At 37.6% G+C, this 21,866-nt stretch overlaps 1 protein-coding gene across 1 annotated transcript in view; it reads left to right on the forward strand.

Annotated features, from left to right (window-relative positions):
* The window catches only part of LOC105478459 (transmembrane 9 superfamily member 3), a 72,282-nt gene that overhangs the window by 21,387 nt on the left and 29,029 nt on the right, over nt 1–21,866 (forward strand). Inside the window, exons 3-8 of the mRNA XM_011735796.3 lie at nt 792–914; nt 4,889–5,049; nt 7,595–7,672; nt 14,695–14,826; nt 16,435–16,601; nt 19,850–19,944. Of these exons, the coding sequence (XP_011734098.1) occupies nt 792–914; nt 4,889–5,049; nt 7,595–7,672; nt 14,695–14,826; nt 16,435–16,601; nt 19,850–19,944 (756 nt within the window). The remainder of the gene's footprint in view (nt 1–791; nt 915–4,888; nt 5,050–7,594; nt 7,673–14,694; nt 14,827–16,434; nt 16,602–19,849; nt 19,945–21,866) is intronic.

The following is a 21,866-nucleotide window of genomic DNA, read 5'->3' on the forward strand; positions in this document are numbered from 1 at the left end:
TTCTTAATTTTCTTTCTGATTGCTTAATATACCAAAACAACTTCTTTTGATTGACATGTTGAGTATTTGTAGGTTTTTTTGGATTTTCTTTTGTTTTATTAGAAACATAGGTACATTTTTGAAATACTAGATTTACTAAGTTAGAAAGCATCTGAATAGAATTATAGTAGTAGTATTTTTGAAAGCAGTCAACAGTGGAAAATGACTCATCTTTAGGGGACTTTAAGGCAATTTATAAACAGTGATGCTTGCTGAATAGAGGTTTGCTTTTTAATCTTCCTACTTATGAATAGTCACTGGGTGTTTTCGTAGAATCTGTGACTTCTAGTAACTTGTCTTTCCAAGAATGTTAAAATCAGTGTTTATCTCAGAGAGATCTTATAGCTAGAAATGGTTATCTCTGTTTATGATCATATTCTTGAGCTTTTGTATATATTAAATACAAACTTTGTTATGTGTTTAAGCTTTTTTTGTTTTTAAAATCAATTTATTTTAAAGTTACTTTATAAATTTTCTTGTATAATTTTCTTTATATAAAGGGATGATTTCTTCACTTAGGTAATGTTTGAAAATAAAGATGATTGAAATTTTTTCATTATAAAAAGTCGTAAAGATACACAAAAAAAGGGAGGAATAGTACACTGAACCCCCACATATTTGTCACTCAGATTCAACTATTGTGAATAGAAGTTTTAACTTTAGAAAATGTTGGTTTTTTTCTTGTTTTTTTTTTTTTAATGTAACTATTTTGCAAACTAGTGGGGCTAATTTGCAATTTTAATTTTATGCAGATGATGTGATGCCAGCCACTTACTGTGAAATTGATTTAGATAAAGAAAAGAGAGATGCATTTGTATATGCCATAAAAAATCACTACTGGTACCAGATGTACATAGATGATTTACCAATATGGGGTAAGTATTGTATGTTGTATTTAAGATTTGGGAAAATTTGCATAATCAGAATTTATGTAAAGACTCTGTTAAGGTGATTGTATACTGGATCATGATGTAAATGTGTTTTCACTGTTTTTTACAGAATGATTTTAATACCAGTTTTATGGTCACCTGTTGAAGAATTTTTGACATTGCCATGCCTTACATGAAACTTGCCTAAAATGTAACTTTTATATAGTATAACATGTCAGATTCAAGAATGAAAAAGTGCTTAGAACAATCTAAAAAATTTTTCTGCTTCCATTTTTTTCATATCTTACTTTAATTTGTTTTTTTAAATACAATTAAAGGGACTAATAGGATTTTGAAGTTTCATTCTCTTTTTCTCATGTTGGTACTGTGGTAGTATATTTTCTTGGTATGATAGTTTCTTGAATGGCTTATTTTGCTAGTTCCTATGTTATTTGCCATAACTCTGCAATTTAAAAAATGTTTGTGTTTTTGCTCTTGTTTATCCATATTAGTAGAGAAGAACTATGGCATAGTTAATGCCAATTTATGAATAATCCAAAATCATTTATGTTGGACTTGATTAAATTATTTATAATGCAAAGTACAGCCCACTGTCATGGCCAGTATGTTTGATCACATCTTTGTCTAATTGTTTCTTTCTTTTGTCTCTGGAAATCTGCTGTTATGTATAATGAATGTTTCTTCTAATTCTTAAAATGGTTAGCAGATTACTCTTGTCATGAGCAGTAAACTATCAGAGTCTGAATATACCAGATCAGAGTTTAATATCATACTAAGATGAAATTTATAAGACAGTTAATGTCAAGAGATAATTATATGCATCATCATTACTGTGTTGCATGTTAATTAGGTATATGTAGTAAGCATTTCATGTAAATGACTGCAGTTACTATTATGGTAACACAGACATTTCTTTGATCAGCTCTGACAGTGATAGGAAGGTGTTCTGAATATTCACTAGATTTTTCCTAGCCTGTAGTTCAGGGAATCCCATTGATTTGGGCTTCCTTCATTTTTGAGAGAACAGGTTTCTTCCCAGTTGTCTTCCCTTGTTTAGAGGTTTGTACAGTGATGCCATCATAGCTTATTGTAGCCTTGAACTCTTGGGCTTAAGTGATCCTTCTCCCTTGGTCTCCTGAGCAGCGGGGACTACAGGTGCACACCACCACGCCTGGCTCTGTGTGTGTGTGTGTGTGTGTGTGTGTGTGTTTGTAGAGACAAGGTGTCTTGCTTTATTACCTAAACTAATCTCGAACTTCTGGCTTCAAGCAATCCTCTTGCCTCAGCCTCCTGAAGTTCTGGGATTATAAGCATAAGCCATCATGCTTTAGATTTTTTCAGTCATAGCTGTGGGGCTCGTTAGCAACAGTGGCAACTGCTTTCCTGTGTTAAATTTATTATAGCCCTGGGATTTTAGAATATGCCCTGTTTGGGGAAATACTTTTGGATGTCCTTGAATGTCTGAACCATGGGGAATCCTTGTCAGGAAAAAAAAAACAAAACAAACTTTGTATCTGACTTTTCATGGGGTAAAGGTTTCAGAGTCTTTTAAAAGCCTCTTAGAGAGTAGCTTCTTACTTGATATAATTATGTCTTTACCCCCAAAGTCTGGTTTTCAGAGTAGATAGATAAGTAAACCTTTATGAAATTCATTATTGTCTGGGCGCGGTGGCTCATTCCTATAATCCCAGCACTTTGGGAGGTCAAGGCGGGTGGATCACTTGGGGCCAGGAGTTCGAGACCACCATGGCCAGCCTGGCGAAACCCTGTCTCTACTAAAAATACAAAAAATTTAGCTGTGCATGGCGGTGCACACCGATAGTCCCAGCTACTTCGGAGGCCAAGGCACAAGAATTGCTTGAACCCAGCGGGTGGAGGTTGCAGTGAGCCAAGATTGCACCCTTGCATTCTATCCAGCCTGGACAACAGAGTGATCCTCTGTCTCAAAAAAAAAATAATAATAATAATAATTAATTATTAGAAGGATTTCATGCTGGGTGTGTTGGCTCATGTGTGTAATACTAGCACTTTGAGAAGCCAAGGCCAGGAGTTTAAGACTAGCCTGGGCAGCATAACGAGATTCGTCTCTACAAAAAATAAAACATTTACCCAGGCATGGTGGCACTTGCCTGTAGTCCTAACTACTCTGGAGGCTGAGGTGGGAGGATTGTTTGAGCCCAGGAGTTTGAGACTGCGGTGAGGTATGATTGTGTCACTACACTGCAGCCTGGGTGACAGAGTGAGACCTTGTTTCAATAAAAAATAAAGATAAAAGAAGGATTTCATTATCCCCCTACAGTCCCAAGGAAAACAAAACTATACTTCTTGAATTTGTACCAGTTAGAATCACTTTGGTTAATAAATAGTATTTTATAAGAAATGATTATGTTTTTCCATAATACTTACTAAAGCATAGGGGGAAGGCCCTAAGGAGTAACTTATAGAGCATAAAGCTATTGGGAACTGTTTAGGCTTGGGTGGGGAGCATTGGACAAATAACTGGCAGTCTGAGGGCATGCGAGATGTATCTGCAGCTACCACCTATAATATTTCCCTAACATTGTGGATCTTTTTTTTCCAATATCCCAAATTATGATTGAAGTGATAATTTTAAACTGCATCCTTATTGCCATTTATTTTCAGCGTTCCTTTTATTTTGCTGATTTCCCAGGGACAGATCCAGTAGTTGAGGTATGAAAAGGAGACATGTGCGGGGCGCGGTGGCTCACGCCTGTAATCCCAGCACTTTGGGAGGCCGAGGCGGGTGGATCACGAGGTCAGGAGATTGAGACCATCCTGGCTAACACGGTGAAACCCTGTCTCTACTGAAAACGCAAAAAAAAAAAAAAATTAGCCGGGCCTGGCGGCGGGCGCCTGTAGTCCCAGCTACTCGGGAGGGTGAGGCAGAAGAATGGCGTGAACCCGGGAGGCGGAGCTTGCAGTGAGCCGAGATCGCGCCACTGCACTCCAGCCTGGGCGACTGAGCCAGACTCCGTCTCAAAAAAAAAAAAAAAAAGAAAAGGAGACATGTTAAGTTTTGGTACTATATATACATGTGTACATCTTACTGGGAATGGGTAGATCATAGGTTATTAGAGAAAGTACTAGACTAGGGATCTGGAAACCTTGATTTTAATTTTGATTTGACCACTAGTAGCTGGGTAACCTTGGCAGATGGTGATGTAAGCACTTCCCTGAAATTTTGAGATATTAGGGAGTTGTATTATTCCATTCTAACACCACTATAAAGAAGTACTTAAGACTATGTAATTTAAAAAGAAAAGAGGTTTAATTGGCTCAAGGCTCTGCAGGCTATAATGGAAGCATAGTGGCATCTGCTCAGCTTCTGGGGAGACCTCAGGAAACTTACAATCATGGCGGAAGGTGAAGGGGAAGCCAAGAGTGGCCAGGAGTAGGAGGGAGAGAGGACGGAGGTGCCACATGCTTTTAAACATTAGATCCCAGGAGAACTCACTATCGCAATGACAGCACCAAGTAGGGGTGATGTCAAACCATGAGAAGATGCCCCTGTGATTTAATCACCTCCCACCAGGCTCCACCTCCAGCATTGGGGATTACATTTCAGCATGAGATTTGAGTGGGGATGCAGATCCAAACCCTATCAGTAGTATACATATATAAGGTGATAATTGTTACAATGAAAATGATACTAATGACAAAGCTTGAACTTTGGGAATCAAATTAGTGTTTGGTTATGCTGAGTTGTTTATCACTTTTTCACTGTAGTATGACCATGACGTGTGTTTGCTGAGTAGTTAATGAAGAGTAGAAGTCCAGTTTGCACTTTTGCCTTATTCTAACCATGAAGAATAATGGTAATATTGCTTTTTTATTAAGAAAGAAAAAAAAAAAAAAACAAACGTAATGAGCCTTTAGCTTCTAGGATATTTTAAATATTAAGTGGTATTACCTTGCATAAAGTATTTTTTCTTTTTTAGGTATTGTTGGTGAGGCTGATGAAAATGGAGAAGATTACTATCTTTGGACCTACAAAAAACTTGAAATAGGTTTTAATGGAAATCGAATTGTTGATGTTAATCTAACTAGTGAAGGAAAGGTGAAACTGGTTCCAAATACTAAAATCCAGATGTCATATTCAGTAAGTATTTAAATCATTTAATGTAGGAAGTAGTGTTTGTGACCTAATGTCAACAATTTGTGGCTTTGAGCTTTAGTAGATGAATATGTAGCTTGAAATGGGATGCAACAGAATATTATTAAAACTATATTTTCTCAGTGTATCTAAGTAAGCCTCCTAAAAGCAAATTGAGGATTTGCTTCAGGTCTGTAGTATTAGATACCAGTTATGCCTTTGCAGGACCTAAACCTTTTGGTACAGTCAAGTTTACTGTTGTAACTGGGTAATTAGACTAACCCAGTCATGTATTTTTATGGTTATGTTTTTAGATTGCAGTACTTCATGTTGTTTCCCTTTCCTTTTTAATGTTGCAGATAGAAGTGATGCTGTATTGAAAGTTGCTGGATACATAGTTTATCATGGTTTGCTCTGTCAGTTGGAATATACTCATGCACAGTGAGAGCTTGTCAGAGCCTTTTAGCAACTGTCAGGCTATTTCTGTTCTCTTAGGCTTAAAAATAGTGGAAATGAGAGAGAAATTCAGTGTAGACAGACTTTCTGCCAGTCATTGCCTCGTAACTGGAATGAGTCCATTGCTAATAGTCAGTTTTGAAAGTTTTTCAAGCTTTGTGCATATGTACCTGATGCAAATAATCCTTGTATAACTGAACTTAATGAAGAAATTTTATAGTTGTAATTAAAGTAATGCAGTCTAAAAATAAAGATGTACAGAATCTTTTTTATTATTATTATTCGTTCAAATATTTATTGAGCAGCTAAGGAGATACAAAGGTGATCCAGAACATGGTCAGAGGTGAGGCAAATGCACAAGTAATAGAAAGCAAAGGGCAAGGTTCACTGAATCACAGCAGTCAGAAGAAAGTGCTTTAGGGAACCAAGAGTGAGATTGTTTCCAGCCTGCAGAGGCATCCGTGGCAAATCAGAAAAGGGGATTGAGATTAAAATAGAAGACTTCACTCTGGATTATTGATGATACTCAGTATGGACTATATTTGTTTCTCCTTTTCCTTTCTCACCATCTTTGGGCTTAATTTACCAGTAGTGCCCAGGACTGTTCAATGCACTTTTTCTATACTTGCATGCATTTTTGCTTTAATGTCTTCTACAGAACTAGGTCCTTTTGGTGTTTTAGGAGGGTTTTTTTCCTGTTTTTGAAGGATTTTTGTCCTTTTGATCTTGGTGTTAATGATTTTGAGTCTTTTCCATTCTGATTTGACTTTTGTGCATTTATGGCTGGATTGTCTTGTGTAGATTTCTTCACTGGTGCTTTTTCTTCAATTTCCCCATCATCAAAATCATTATCATAATCATCTTCATCAACAGCAAGTTTTACTTTTTTCTGTAGAACCTTGCTACCACTTCCAGGGACAGATCGCTTTCCAGATACCCTTAAGAGTTTCACCTCCTCCTCTTTATCTTCTGATTCTGCATCTTCCTCCACAGCTACTAAGTGCTGTCCACTAATATGCACTGGCCCTGAACCACACTTCAACCATAAGAGCACTGGTGGTGTGATTTCAAAGCTCCCAAGGGAAACTGTTGGCGGTACAGACATTTTCAAAGTCGCCAGTGTTACTTTAATTGGACTGCCTTTGTAATTCATTGCCTCTGCTTCAACAATGTGCAGCCCTTTGCACCAGCCCCTAAACTGACTGTTCTTTTTTTTTTTTTTTTTTGAGACGGAGTCTCACTCTGTCACCCGGGCTGGAGTACAGTGGCCGGATCTCAGCTCACTGCAAGCTCCGCCTCCCGGGTTTACGTCATTCTCCTGCCTCAGCCTCCCGAGTAGCTGGGACTACAGGCGCCCGCCACCTCGCCCGGCTAGTTTTTTGTATTTTTTTAGTAGAGACGGGGTTTCACTGTGCTAGCCAGGATGGTCTCGATCTCCTGGCCTCGTGATCCGCCCGTCTCGGCCTCCCAAAGTGCTGGGATTACAGGCCTGAGCCACCGTGCCCGGCCTAAACTGACTGTTCTTAAAGATAATTGATGCTCATTTTCATCATTATCCACCTTAAAGTGATAATCTTTGTTGGCCTTTAGTTCACAACTGAAAAGATAGTTTTGGGGCCTCAGGGACACATGTCTGTGTCCATCGAATCTTCCATGGGGTGGCAGCACACAGGTGGGAGAGAAGGCAGACAGAGATAAATGACTTCTGCTCAAGAGAACAGCTGCGCAGGACAGAATCACACCAGGCAGATGTACAGATTCTTATTTTAATTGATTTAGACACTTGTGATATGAGCTTATACTAATTCAGTTCATGTCACATTTATCAGGTCATAATATGTAAGTCAACGAAAGTAAACAGTCCTTTGAGAACTGAAATGACCCCTCTAAGGAAAGTTGTTAAGTTTTGTCAATAAACAGAAAAGTTGATTAGTTTTATCATAACTGTTTCCATTTCTCATGTTGTAAGTAACTTTCCTCCATTTCTCTAGTGAATTTTAATTCTTGGTGTGTGTAAATAGTTCTGTATTTTGCTCAGAGTTCTGTCATCAGATTGTTTACTGGCCTTTATTTTCAAATGAAAAATTTTTTTCAGGTAAAATGGAAAAAGTCAGATGTAAAATTTGAAGATCGATTTGACAAATACCTTGATCCGTCCTTTTTCCAACATCGGGTAGGTAAATAGTGTAATTTAAGACATTGAATATGTACACCAATTCGTTTAACAAACATTGAGCATCTGTCATTTGCAGGGCACTGTGTTGAGGATGGTGGATTAAAAGATTTAGCTAATAGTGATTTAAAGCATGAGCTTGAAATCGTAAGGGTGATAGGGAGTTTTAGAGGAGCAGTAAAAAAACTTCCTTCTTTGTGCTTGTGGTTTAAACCAATTAAGAGATATACAAAGAAGAATATAACATATGGGAAGCCAAAATATCACTAATAAGGTGAATATTAGGTGACTGCGTTGCAGAATGGATAGCGCATTGGACTTCTAATAGGGTGAGTAGTGGAGAATGTGGCTTATATCTGTGATCAAGTGGGCTTCTTACTACTGAAACTCAGAATTAGACTTAACACACTCAAGAGTATATTGTAGGCTTCCCTACATGGGCACTTACCCTTATACAACTTACGGTGTGAGAAGGAACAGAATGTGCGCATCAGAAGGAGGTAATGAGAGAGTGGATTGAGATCAGGAATTTTTGCTTGTGGAAATCCATCCATGTAGAAAGAAATGTCAAGAATGGGAAGAAATGCCCCCCACCCCCACTTCTCCCAGCCCCCACTGACAGATACTCGCTGAATTTTAGTTCATGAAGCCAGTGACATTAGTGTTGGTTTTGTACAGGTAGTTTTGATTCTTTTTTTTTTTTTTTTTTGAGGCAGAGTCTCGCTCTGTCGCCCAGGCTGGAGTGCAGTGGCGCGATCTCGGCTCACTGCAAGCTCCGCCTCCCGGGTTCCTGCCATTCTCCTGCCTCAGCCTCCTGAGTAGCTGGGACTACAGGCGCCGCCACCACGCCCGGCTAATTTTTTTGTATTTTTAGTGGAGACGGGGTTTCATCGTGTTAGCCAGGATGGTCTCGATCTCCTGACCTCGTGATCCGCCCGTCTCGGCCTCCCAAAGTGCTGGGATTACAGGCTTGAGCCACCGCGCCCGGCCAGTTTTGATTCTTTATAGCAAAAATCACACTTTGTTTTGGTGGTTTCGTCCTCAAGGATGGAGATAAAAAGACAGGGCATAAGAGGATATATCTGTTCTTCTGACTTTCTTCCTGAATTGCTGCTTCTTTGTTTTGATCTAATCTTTTGGACTAGAATTTTAAAGTTTATTAATCACCTATTTTTGAGATGGTCCGTAAGTTTTTGTTGTCTCAGATTTACATATTACTGTTAGGTTCCATTCTTAGACTCTACTGGAACCTATCACTATTTCTGATCTTCCTCAGAGTTCAAAGATTTTAACAATTAAGCTATTTGGGATTTAGTCTTTTTGAGACAGTCTTGCTCTGTCCCCTGGGCTGGAGTGCAGTGGCGTGATCTCATCCCACTGCAACGTCGGCCTCCTGGGTTCAAGCGATTCTCCTGCCTCAGCCTCCCGAGTAGCTGGGATTACGGGCACGCACTACCACGCCTGGCTAATTTTTGTATTTTTTTAGTAGAGATGGGGTTTCACCGTGTTAGTCAGGCTGGTCTTGAGCTCCTGACCTCAAATGATCCACCTGCCTTGGCCTCCCAAAGTGCTGACATTACAGGCGTGAGCCACTGCGCCCTGCCTGGACTGTTTTTACTGAAGGATTTAGCATATTACTCTTGGAGCTAAAATTTTCTCCCCTACCTCAATCCCCACCTCAACTCCACCTGCTATGTGTTCTCCTCAAGTATAATGCTCAGGCAATCCTGAGGGTATGGATGCAGATAATTTCAAGATTTAGATAACATTTGAGGATATGAAGGGTCTTAACTGGCACTCCCTACTGGAACTCTTAGGTCTGCCTTGTTTCTAGCCCCACTGGGCATTGACAACTTAGGGGAAAGACTGCCTTTTAGTATTTTCACGATAGAGCAGTATACTGTATTTATTATTTCAACACATATTAATTGAGCACCTGCTATCTGCCAAGCACTGTATTAGGTAAGTAGGGATACATTAGAAAATAAAGGCAAAGATCCATACCCTCTAGGAACTTATGTTTTAGTTGAGGAGATGTGAAATAAATACAATAAGTAAAACATACTGTATTCAAAGAGAAGTATGTCAAAAAAGAAAAAGTAGACAGCAGAACAAGAGTACCGGGGGTCGGGTAAGTTACAGTTTTATATTCTGTAGTCAAGGTAAGCCTCTGAAATGGACTGTTGAGCAAAAGCTTGAAGGAGTTGAAGGAAATTAAAAATGTGGGTAATGTGGGTATTTAGGGGAAAGAGTATTCCAGGCAGAGGCAACACCATTGAAAAGCCTATTAAAGGGAGGATATGCTTATTGTGGTTTGAGGACCTGCAAGAAGATGAAGTCAGAGAGGTAGCAGGAGCCAGATCATCCATGGTCATTTTAAGGACTTTGGATTTTACTCTTGAGTGCAAAGGGGGCTGGGGAGCACTGTAGTGTTTTCAGCAGAGCACTGTAGTGTTTTCAGCAGGGGGGCAACAAATCTGACTTTTGTTTTAAAAGGATCAGATTATTATGTGGGTTCAGGAAGTCAAGGGTAGAAGCAGGGAGAACAGTGGAGAGGCTGATACAGCAATCCAGGTAAGAGGTAAGGTAACTCAGATCAGGGTGGTAGCAGGGTAGGTGATGAAAAGATGTTAGATTGTGAGTGTATTTTGAAGTTAAAGCTGGAGGCATTTCCTGATTGATAGGAAGGTGAAGAAGAGTTGAGACAAACTCTAGGGTTTTTAGTCTGAGTGGAGCTGACATCCCTGGGGCTGTATTTGGAGGAGATTTAGAGGGGAAGGTTAGGGTATGGTTTGGGACATGTTAGTTTTGGTGTGTCTGTACGATATCCAAATGGAAATATTGACCTTCAAATTGGATATATCAGTCCTGGAGTTCAGGAGAGAGGTCTGGGCTAGGGATACAAATTTTGCAGTAATTGGCATATAGATCATATTTGTAGCTATGAGACTGAATGTAATAATTGGTAAGGAAGGGAAATGTAGGGAGAGACGAGTACCAAGGACTAAGCCCTGGGTACAGTACTAAGAGTTTAGGAAGAACAGGGGAGTTCAGTTAAGGGCTTTGGGAGGAAAAAAAGAATGCATGGTGTTCTGAATGCCGAGAGAAGAAAGTGTATCGTGGAGGATTGAGAGACGAGTCCTGAATTTTTGCTGATGGGTCAAGTAAGATGAGCACTGAAAAGTGACTGTTGGATTAACCTGGAGTCATTGGTGAACTTGACAAGAATTTTGGTATAATGATGGGGCATTCAGAATCTGAACAGAGCTTCTGTAAGAGAGAATGGGAGGAGAGGAATTGGAGACAGCAAGTATGGACTTGTGAGGAGCTTGGCTGCTAAAGGGAGCAAAGAAATGGTGCAATAGCCAGTGCAGAAAATGGAATTAGGAGATTTTTCTTTTTCTTTTTTTTTAAGATGTAAGAAAAACATTATATGCTGATGGGGTTCAGTGGAGGCTGCAAAACTGGCAGTGCAGGAGAAAAAGGAGAGAAATACTGCATCGTTTTCCTTAAGTAGAAGGAGAGGATATGATGTGCAAGTATAGGGATCGCTTCTAATACGGTGACTAACAGCACAGGCAAAGGAGCTAGAGCTGAATTCAAACTCTGATGCTTTGCTGCATACTATTACCTTGGTTAAATGATTCGGTCCTTAAGCTTCTGTTCCCTTAATAGTGAAGCAAGGATTATAGTACCTTGCAGAGCTGTTGGAGAATTTCACGTTGATATAAAGCACCCAGTTCAGTGTTTGGCACATAGCAGGTAAGAGGTAGTATTGTTGGTATAGTTATTTATCTCCAGTTGTGTTCTAAAATTTATGACAAATTGAGGGTGCAGCTTCAGGATTAGTGACACTAGAGGGTGCTGGCATGCAGCAATTAGTAGGGTTAGTAAACGTCTTTGTGACATCAGGTTTCTTTATTTTTAAGAAGTATTTTCCCTGGTATAATAATTTCACAATTATACAACATCTCATAATTTTTAGAATAAAGGAATGCTATAAAATTTCTGTAAGAGAGAATGGGAGGAGAGGAATTGGAGACAGCAATGTAGGTTATTACTACATTATAATAGATTAGTATATATCTTAGATTAGAAAATAGCAGAGCTTTTGTTAGAAATTTCAACGTTTAATGTGTGTCTAATTAGTATAGTTACTAGTAATTATATAAAACTTAAAAAATTTGATAAATTGACTAAAAGAAGGTATGTGTCATTTTTCTTTCCCTTTCGAGCTTTTCTGGGTTAACATCGCAGGGTGGGAGCAAAATAAAATCTTTGGAAAATCATAGACTGCTTTTATGAACCTTAAATGATACTTTTACAATAAACTAGATTTATATAATCTTTTTTGAGCAAACATTTAAAAAAACAATGCATTTCTTGATTCCTTTATAATTTCACTAGATTACTCAATAAATAAATTGTTGAATGAAGTAAGGAATAATCTTCTGAAGAGGCTGTCTCCTGTTTTTCAAGAAGAGCCGTAGAGTTTATCCCGTCCCTGAAATCTCAGGGTGGGTAGCAGAGCCAGGACTGCCCTTCAGCTTCATGCACATATTCAGCACGTTAGTCCAAGTTAACATAGTCCTAATCATACACAGCAATACATATGTATGTACCTGTAGAATTTTAGAGCAGGAGGATATCTATGAAGAACTGGAATATGTAGATAAGAGGTTTCATGGAGGGAAAGGTGCTTGTGTTGGAATATAAAGACTGGGTAGAATTTGCTAAGGGGAGTAGAAATAGATCCCATGTGAGAAGAAATTATGAGAAAAATGCAGAGGTGGAAGTGAGTATGCTGTGCTTGTGGGTTCTTGAAGAGGAATAAGCCTTATTGGAATATAGCATATAATGGAAAGAAAAGCTGACTAGATAAGGTGAGATGGCCATATTACAGGGAGTATAGAATGTTGGAGAAAGTAGCTTAGATTTGATATAAGAGAAATAGGGTATACAACTCTAAGTTTTACAATAGTGGAGTGATATATGAACATGCTTTGGAAAGATTTCCTTGATAGCTTTTTACAGGATAGATAGGAAGGGGAGAGACCAACAAACAGGCCAACTAGGAGGCCATTAGTGCTATCAAGGTATGAGGTGACGGCATGGGAATGAAGCAGAATGGATAGATACGAGTCATTTTGAAAAAAGAATGCTTAATAATACTTATGAAGAATTAAGGAGAAGGAAGAGCCAGAGATAATTATAAAATTTCAAAGCCAAATGTTAGTACCATTAGCAGAAGTTAGAGAATCAGAAACAAGTATTATATGTGAGGTGGAAGATTATGAGTGTACTTTAGGGCAGTCTGAGTCTGACATTCCAGAAAGACATTCAAGTGGAAATTATTGTAGTTAGCAAAAACCTGAAACATGAGGGTGAAAGAAGACTAGTGATTTGGGGTGGGATGGGAGGTCGGGGAGAGGGTGTTATCATCATCATTGGAATGCTGGTTAAAAGTTCTGAGAACCTAAAGAAGTCACAGCAGAGTACTAAGACTGGAGCTTTTGGAGAAGTTCACAAAGGATGGGAGGAGCCAGCATGGAAGATGAAAGAGGAGAAGCAGCAGTGAAGTAGGATGCTTTCCTGACAAGGAAAGGTCAGATGTGGCAGAGAGATCAAGGAGAGTGAGGCAGATAATTGGCCGCTGAATCTGTTTAGAAGTTCATTGCAGGCCTTTGAGAGAAATTTTGTGGGACAAAAGTGAGATTGTATTGTGTTTTGGAGGAAGTGAGGGAAGAACTGGAACATGTCTCCTTTGAAAAGTATTGACATTGAAAGGATCGGGAGGTGAGAAGATGGAAAGAATGAGGGACAAAAGATGAAGCAAACACTTCAGAAGAGAATAATATCAATAACAATAACTTTTAGATTTTATTTAGTGTTTATGATGTGCCAGGCTTACCTTTGTTGTTTAAACTTTATGACAACCCCAGGGAGTAGACATCATTGTAGATAAGGACCTTTGGAGATTGCTGATGCTGGTGAAAGGTGGAGGGGTTGGGATGCAAAATGAGAGGAGAAAAAAACACCTCAAAATGTGGATGTGGAAAGATTGTGTCATGATGGATAGTAGAAGACAGAATTAGCTTCAAGGGAAGGCAGGAGAAAGGATGGTATTGGGGCCTTGAAGAGAGGAGAGAAATTTGGGCACTATCCCTAAAGATCTTTTGGGAATTAAAATGTAAATAAAGAAATAACTGGGCAGTGCCACAGACCTAGTTCAAATCAGATGTGCTACATTTTGAGTAGTACCTTGTGACTATGAACCAGAATCTAGATGTAATATTGTAACAAATGTGTGGATAAAATCAAAGCCAAGTGCTTCAAGAACATTGAGGAACTAAAGGATGCCTCAATATTCTATGTAACATGCGTTTGGAAAGGGCTGCATAATGATGGTGATAGGGTGAGGATGAACTAACCTGGAGTAAGTGAAGCAAATCATTCAGAATGGTAACCTAAGTCCATGGCAGCCAACTATAATGGTTTAGTCTTAGTATTTTAAGGAGGTTTTCAGATTGTTCAGTTAGAGAGAAGGGAACTAACATTTACTGAGCATCTACGGTGCCATGCTTTATATATACATTATTAAACCCCACAAAGCAATGACAAGATAAGTATTATCTCCTCCATTTTCCAGATGAGAAAACTGCAGTCACATAGCCAGAAATTGGCTATGTTTGACTCCAGAGCCCATGTTTTTTCCATATAATGCTGAATAGTATAGGCTATCTGGCCAATTGTACTTTTTTTTTTTTAACAATAACTTTGATTTTGAAAATTTATATAAATGGTAGCTTGTTTTCAACATATGGGAGCTTATTGTAAAGAAAGCCAATCCCCTTAGCATAATAAATACTCATCCTCAAAGTGTCTTAAATTTGGATTTTTGTCTAAAAGATTTAATTAAAGACTTTTTTTTTCTTTGCATTAACATCCAGTTGTCCTTGTGGAACCTATGAATTTTGGGCTGGTATTGCAGGTTGGTAACATTTTATTTTCTGTTATTTTAGATTCATTGGTTTTCAATTTTCAATTCCTTCATGATGGTGATCTTCTTGGTGGGCTTAGTTTCAATGATTTTAATGAGAACATTAAGAAAAGATTATGCTCGGTACAGCAAAGAGGAAGAAATGGATGATATGGTGAGTAAACATTTACATTATATTTGTAAAAACATTTTAACTGAGTGTTAAGTTTTAAATGTTGGAAGGTAGGTCATAATTTCTTATCGGAAGTCTTGGGGCCAGATGAGTTTCCAGAATTCAGGATTTTTAGAGTTAAGAAAGATGTAAAATGCCCAGTGTGCTCTGTAACCATGCCCTGTAATCAAATAATACTATAATTTTTTTCAGCAAAACATATGAACATTCACCTGAAGTGGGATAAATAAATAGTGTAACCTCTTGTTAGTTCAAGCCAAGTTTTGCCACCAAGTAAGAGTATGTCAGACCTAAGAAACAAACTGTTAGTTCTTAGAACTCTTTATTTCAGAATTGCATCTAGGAGGATGTAGACCTGTATTAGTAACTTTCTAATACTGTTAAATATTGCTTAAAATTCAGGGAATGGGTAGAAGGATTAATTTATGTTTAGTTTAGTGGGTTCAGAGGAAAGATTTGTTTTCTAAGTTCTTTCACTAAGTTAGAGAACAAAAAGCGTGTTATATGGAGTGCTAGCTAATGGACTTTCCATATAGGTAAACTGTATCATTAAATAGGAAATTTGTCTTAAGAGACAGGCTGGAGTGTAGTGGTGTGATCATAGCTCACTGTAACTTCAAACTCAAGAGCTCAAGTGATCGTGCTGCCTCAGCCTCCTGAGTAGCTAGGACTACAGGAACAAGCCCCCACCCCTGGCTATTTTTTTATTTATTGTAGAGATAATTTCACTATGCTGCCCAGGTTGGTCCTGAGCTCCTGGCCTCAAGCAATCCTCCAGCGTTGGCCATCCAAAGTGCTGGGATTATAGGTGTGAGCCACTGTGCCTGGCTTGGGAAATAGTTTAAAATTTTAAATTTTAATATACTAGGGTATATTGTGAAGTATCAAAGGGTTGATAAAGCATTTGGTGCCTCTTAACTGTATCTGATTAGGATTCTCCCCACCACAACAGATTACCTTGAGGGACTGCTATTCCTTAGTAAATATTGTTTTAGAAGCAAGCTGTGTTAGAAACTGTTTAAGGAACACTTGCTTACTAAGGTTGCAAAGTAAAAATTGAATTCTTTTTAAAAAAATGCTATATAGACTCTTAAATAAAAACATTCATATCGAATATTTCCCCCATATGTTTTCTTAGATTCTAGGTGCTAAAGGACATTTCTGCATTCTTAGGGCATCTAGTACTGGTTTTGATACTCTTCTCTTTCGCTGTTCACCTAGCCCCTGATTGTATATGAAGTACAGCTATGAGGTGAATGGCAAGAATAGTGTCTGATAGTGACATTAAGAGAGTCAGTGCACTGTTCTCCCAATTTGACCATTTCTTTTTGTTACTAAACCTTTTCTTTTTCCATTATTTGAGATTCTCTGAGCGCAACCAGAAGTCAACTTCCTGAACCTCAGCATTTTAACATTGTTATTAAGGCAGTGATCATTTTAAGTTTGGAATATATTTTCTCAATATTTTGAATTTCTTTAAGTAGCTATAAATTTGGAGGGAGGAAACTTACAACTGTGATTTTTACCTATTTACTATGTTTTAGTTTGATTCTGAATGATTTGCTTTTCTCTCTATATATTTGTATATAGGATAGAGACCTAGGAGATGAATATGGATGGAAACAGGTGCATGGAGATGTATTTAGACCATCAAGTCACCCACTGATATTTTCCTCTCTCATTGGTTCTGGATGTCAGATATTTGCTGTGTCTCTCATCGTTATAATTGTTGCAATGATAGAAGATTTATATACTGAGTAAGTGCCTACACTTAACTTTATTATGTCTTTATTCTTGAATAGTTTTAATACTGGAATCTTTTAAGTCCATCATAATTAAATCGTTACTTATTTCCTTTATCTTACAATTTATGATAAATATCATAAATGCAGACAGACAAATTAAATAATGAACAGTAGTCTGTATTTTTCTGTTACATGCCAAAACTTACTAGCATTACTGAACATTGTGGTTTGTTATAAAGGTTATATGTTCCATTAAAGATACAAACAGAGGTTACTTTCAGTTCATAGCTGTTTGACAAAGTAAATAGGCATTTTTTTTTAAAGTTGAAGATCCAATTAGAGCTTCATCAGAAGAACAAGAATTTCAGTTACTAAGTTACTTCATATTTACCTTGAGAACTGGAAAACATCAGAGTAGAAGAAAGCACTGTAAATAATAGTAAAAAGAGTGATTAAAAAGTCACGTAAGGTTAGAAAAATAATTGATGACTTCTTTAGAAAAGAACTCCTGGTTCAGTATGCATCCTATCTTGACACGATTTTTGGTAATTCTTTCTTTGCAAACAAAACCATTTGTAAGAAATTCTCAATTTTAGGTCTTTGAATTATGTGAAAAAGTTATACATTCACAGAAGATGTCAGGTCCCTATTCAGTGCTCAAAGCCACAACCTCTATGAAGCAAACACATTCTGGTGCCTGGGTGGTAGCGATTATAATTCAGGCATTTCAGGTGCTGCCTCATGAAGTCCTCAATCAGAATGACACTTTTCTCTAGTTATATTTCATGCCTCTACTTTAGTTCATAATGCATTCTTTCCTCTATATGCCTGGCATTTGGTGGGCAAGCAATAAATCCTTGCTGAAAGAATGGCTCTTTAGTTGCATATTAAATATTTCACTGTATACTAAATATTTGTTTCCTCTACTAGATAGTAAGTTCCTTGAGAGTAAAGATCAGGTCATAACTTACCTTTGAATTCTCAAAGTACCTACTTAAGGAGCTTTGCATGTGGAAGGTATTCAGTCAATGCTTGTTGAACTAAAATGAATATGTGTTAACCAACAAAGCTATTTCTCTGTAGTGTTGGTTGTATTTCTTTAATATAACCTTTTTAATTCATTTACCACATGAGCTTTAAAATAACCCAAATCTAAACTTCAGAGTTCTGGTGAGTAGTTCATATTTTCGGGTATAATGTATTTCAGATAAACTGGACCCTAAATACAAGAAAACATTTCAAATCTACCAAGAAGTCGTGCTTTACATTAAACACTGGATTAAGTTAATCACTACTGGATTGACACTGGCTGTACTTTCACAGTCTTATGAGCCACTAGAAGATAATCTCTTCTAGAATCCAAGTTTTTGCCGCTTCCTTTTCAAAATGTTAGTGTTACAATTTGGCAACTCATTTTTTTTTTTTTTAATGCAGAAGCTCTTCTACTTAGAGACCTTCAACTTTTATAAATAAGAAACCACTCACTAATGTATAATATTAGCAGGCAAGTCATGCATTGTTATTTTAGCCTATAATTACTGTAAGTGGTTGTTTTGTGTTGTGTTTATTTGAAGTGAATGTAATTCATTACTTATATAAGAACTAAAGCATTAAAGATTTATTATTATATAATAGTGGCCAACTTACTGAGGTTTCACTTTAGGTATTTCATGCACATTTGATCCCTTAATCTTCACGTCAACCCTGTGAAGGAACTATTCTATTTCTATTCTACAGACCAGGAAACTAAAGCTCAGAGAAATAATCTGAGATCAATGAGCACCCTTTATTAGTAAAGAGTGTTAGTGAGCTGGGATTGGAACCTAGGCAATCTTATTCCAGAACTCTTTTCTTAATTTGCTATGTTACGGAAATGAAAATAGAGATAATAATACAAAGTGGTGAGAAAATGAAAAATTTGCACACAAAATTGGGATAAATCACTTGAATAGGAATGATTCTAGAGGATAAAGAGCAGATAATGTAACGTAAAAGTTACTTTGCCTCTGTGGTCACTATAGCAATCAGAGGAAAACTATTTTGAGGGTAAAAGGTAGAGGATCAGTATCAATGTGGGTGCCTGTTATAGTGTGATATTGAGAAGGCATAGAGTTTGAGAAGGTGAGGAGTAAGTTTGTTAGTGCTGCTGCTGCTGCAGCTACTCTGAAACTTTTCAGCGGAGAGTGGTAAGGCTGTGGCACGTGTAGGCTAAACACTTCTTCAGGTGTTCCCCTTGTCCCATCTTAGATGAATAAGGAGGACTGTTACCTCCCTCAGCAGATTTTTCAGTGTAGATAAAAATGGTTTATTTGAGGGACAGAGGGAGGGAATGCCCATAGAATATTTGTGAACAAAGAAATAGACTTTTTAAAATAGACTTTTTAAAAATCATATGTCTGATTTTAATTTTTAAATTTTTACTTTTTTTTTTTTTTTTTTTTGAGGTGGAGTCTTGCTCTGTCATCCAGGAGGGAGAGCAGCGATGCGCTCTTGGCTTGCTATCACCTCTGCCTCTCAGGTTCAAGCAGTTCTCCTGCCTCAGCCTCTTGAGTAGCTGGAATTACAGGCACCTGCCACCACACATGTCTAATTTTTGTATTTTTAGTTGCGGCGGGGTTGTGCCATGTTGGCCAGGCTGGTTTCAAACTCCTGACCTCATGTGATCTGCCTACCTTGGTCTTCCAAAGGGCTGGGATTACAGGTGTAAGCCACTGTGCCCGGCTTAAAAATCATTTTCAGCAGTATGAGGGAAACAGAGAAAGTCTCAGTGTTATTCCATCTAAAATAATAGTATTTAATATAGATGATACTACTATTTTATTTCTGTTTGCAGGCAAGAATCATAAGCAGTTGAATTAAGTTATGAAACAGATGATTCTAGTCATTTTTTTTAACAGATGAACATCTTGTTCCATATTATGGGGTTGGTTTACAGGGTCACAGAACAGTTTTAGTGTCAGCTTCTAGTATTTTTGCCAAATAAATGTGAAATACTTGCTTAGAATATATCAAAACATTTAACTGCGGTTAAAAAAATTAGCATCAGCCAGGTATCATGTAAATGCAGTTTTAACTACAAATTCATTCACTATAGAGAATCTTTTGAGTTTTATTTGTAGTCCAGGTTGTGATATTTTTGTGTTTCTGTTAAAGTTATCTTTAAAATTAAACTAATATTAATATAATAGACTGTATGATGTTTTCTTTAGATTGTTGGTTTTAATTTATCTTTTTTTTTTTTTTTTTTTTTGCCTTTTTAGGAGGGGATCAATGCTCAGTACAGCCATATTTGTCTATGCTGCTACGTCTCCAGTGAATGGTTATTTTGGAGGAAGTCTGTATGCTAGACAAGGAGGTAAATTTAGGAATTCTCACTTCATGTTGTTAATTATAGATGCTAATATTTTACTATGAGATTTTGTTGGTTCATTTGTTTTGAGAGAGTCTTACTCCATCTCCCAGGCTGGAGTGCAGTGGCGCAATCTCTGCTCACCGCAACCTCCATCTCCTGGGTTCAAGCGATTCTCATGCCTCAGCCTCCTGAGTAGCTTGGAATTACAGGTGTGTGCCACCATGCCCAGCTAATTTTTGTATTTTCAGTAGAGACGAGATTTCACCATGGTAGTCAGGCTGCTATGAAACTCCTGACCTCAAGTGATTCGGCCTCCCAAAGTGCCTGGTCTACTGTGAGGTATTTAAATTTAAAATGGGCAGAACAGCCGTTGTAAAATTCTTTGTTACCTCATTTCACATAATTTCTACCAAACCTATTGTGTGTTCTATCTTGCTTTTATGGAATTCTCGCATTTTATTTCCTAAAATTGTGAATAATTAGTAGATAATCTCCCTTGTGCACCATGTAATTTGCCCTGATGAACGTGTAGGAGAGTGCATTTAAGTTATTGATACTATTTGCTTTAAGGTGCCTGGCTCTAGATGTGCTCCATGTGATGCATCTACACAGAAAAAGAGCTTTATAGATGAGTATAAAGGCGTGTGTAATGGCCTGTGGGTAAAGTTTCTGGACAATGGAAAGAGAATAGGAAGGAAAGTTATGTATTTCTGTTGACTGTTAGTGTTTATCAAAGGACCCTTTGCAAATATTTCTGCTATTCTTTGTCACAGTCTTTTGCTAAGAGCACTTTGTCTTAAATATCCTATTGCTCCTTTAATACTATTACCTGAAATTGATGGAACTAATAACACGATAGTACAAGGATACTGCTCCTTGGTGTTTTTTTCTGCAATGGCATTCAGGGGTCTTTAAATTCTCTTGTATTCCCTGCAGTAGTCTGAGGTCAGAAAAGTACAAAAATTGGTAGATGTGCATATTTTAGTTTATGAATGAAGTAGTGTTGAAATACCTTAAAATTATATTTCGTTTTCCACAGCCCATCTTAAGCAGTGTCAGTAATAGGGGATCCTGCCTTCTTTTCGTAGACTGGGCACACTTACAGGTTATAGGAAATCAGAGCGTAGGATTATTTAAAATTCTCTCAGGATATCTTGGTTTACCATTGCTTTTTTATTAATCTTCTTGACTTAATGTGACCTGTACCTTCAGTATAATTATTTGGATTGACTGAAGGAGTATCATTATGGGTTCCTGACTATTTTAGGTAGATGTTCAGTCTCTAAATTCGACTTGTGGGTATGGGAAATGAGTCCTATCATAAAAGACCACATCCTAAGGAAATAAGGACGCATGAGGCAACTTTTAATTTGAATTTGACCTGGAAACTAGTTAGGCTAAAATTTTAGTTTATGACTCTCAAAATAGTCTCCACAGCAGAAACAGATTTATTTAAAACAGGAAATTTATTTAAAGTTGGACATAAATTTGTTTTTAGTCTGATTACAAGTTAAGAACACCCAGCCCAACTTTCCTTTACTACACTTATTCTTGAAAGCTGACAGAGTTCAGGCTCAGGTCTAGGAATATCAAGTCTTACAAAATATAATCTAAAGATTATGTTCTAATTGGTAGTGTCCTGAGGAGATCTGATAGTGTCTTGATATTTTGTCTGATCAAGCCTCAAAAACTTTTAATGTAGAGGTCAACCCAGGGAATCAAGAATTTTTCAGAGTTATCTCAGGATTTGAACTACAGTGAAGCTCAAGGTCTTCACACTGTCCTCAGTGCACTATAGTGCTATAGATCTAGTTTGAAGCCAGTGGTATCCAGGACCTTAGCCAGAGACTTCAAGGGTTTGGAGAGCAGTAGAAAGCCCAGCAATGCAGATACTTGGGCTACTGATTGTACCCAGTGGAATGTGT

The sequence above is a fragment of the Macaca nemestrina genome, chromosome 9 (genome assembly GCF_043159975.1).
Source record: "Macaca nemestrina isolate mMacNem1 chromosome 9, mMacNem.hap1, whole genome shotgun sequence".
NCBI lineage: Eukaryota > Metazoa > Chordata > Mammalia > Primates > Cercopithecidae > Macaca > Macaca nemestrina.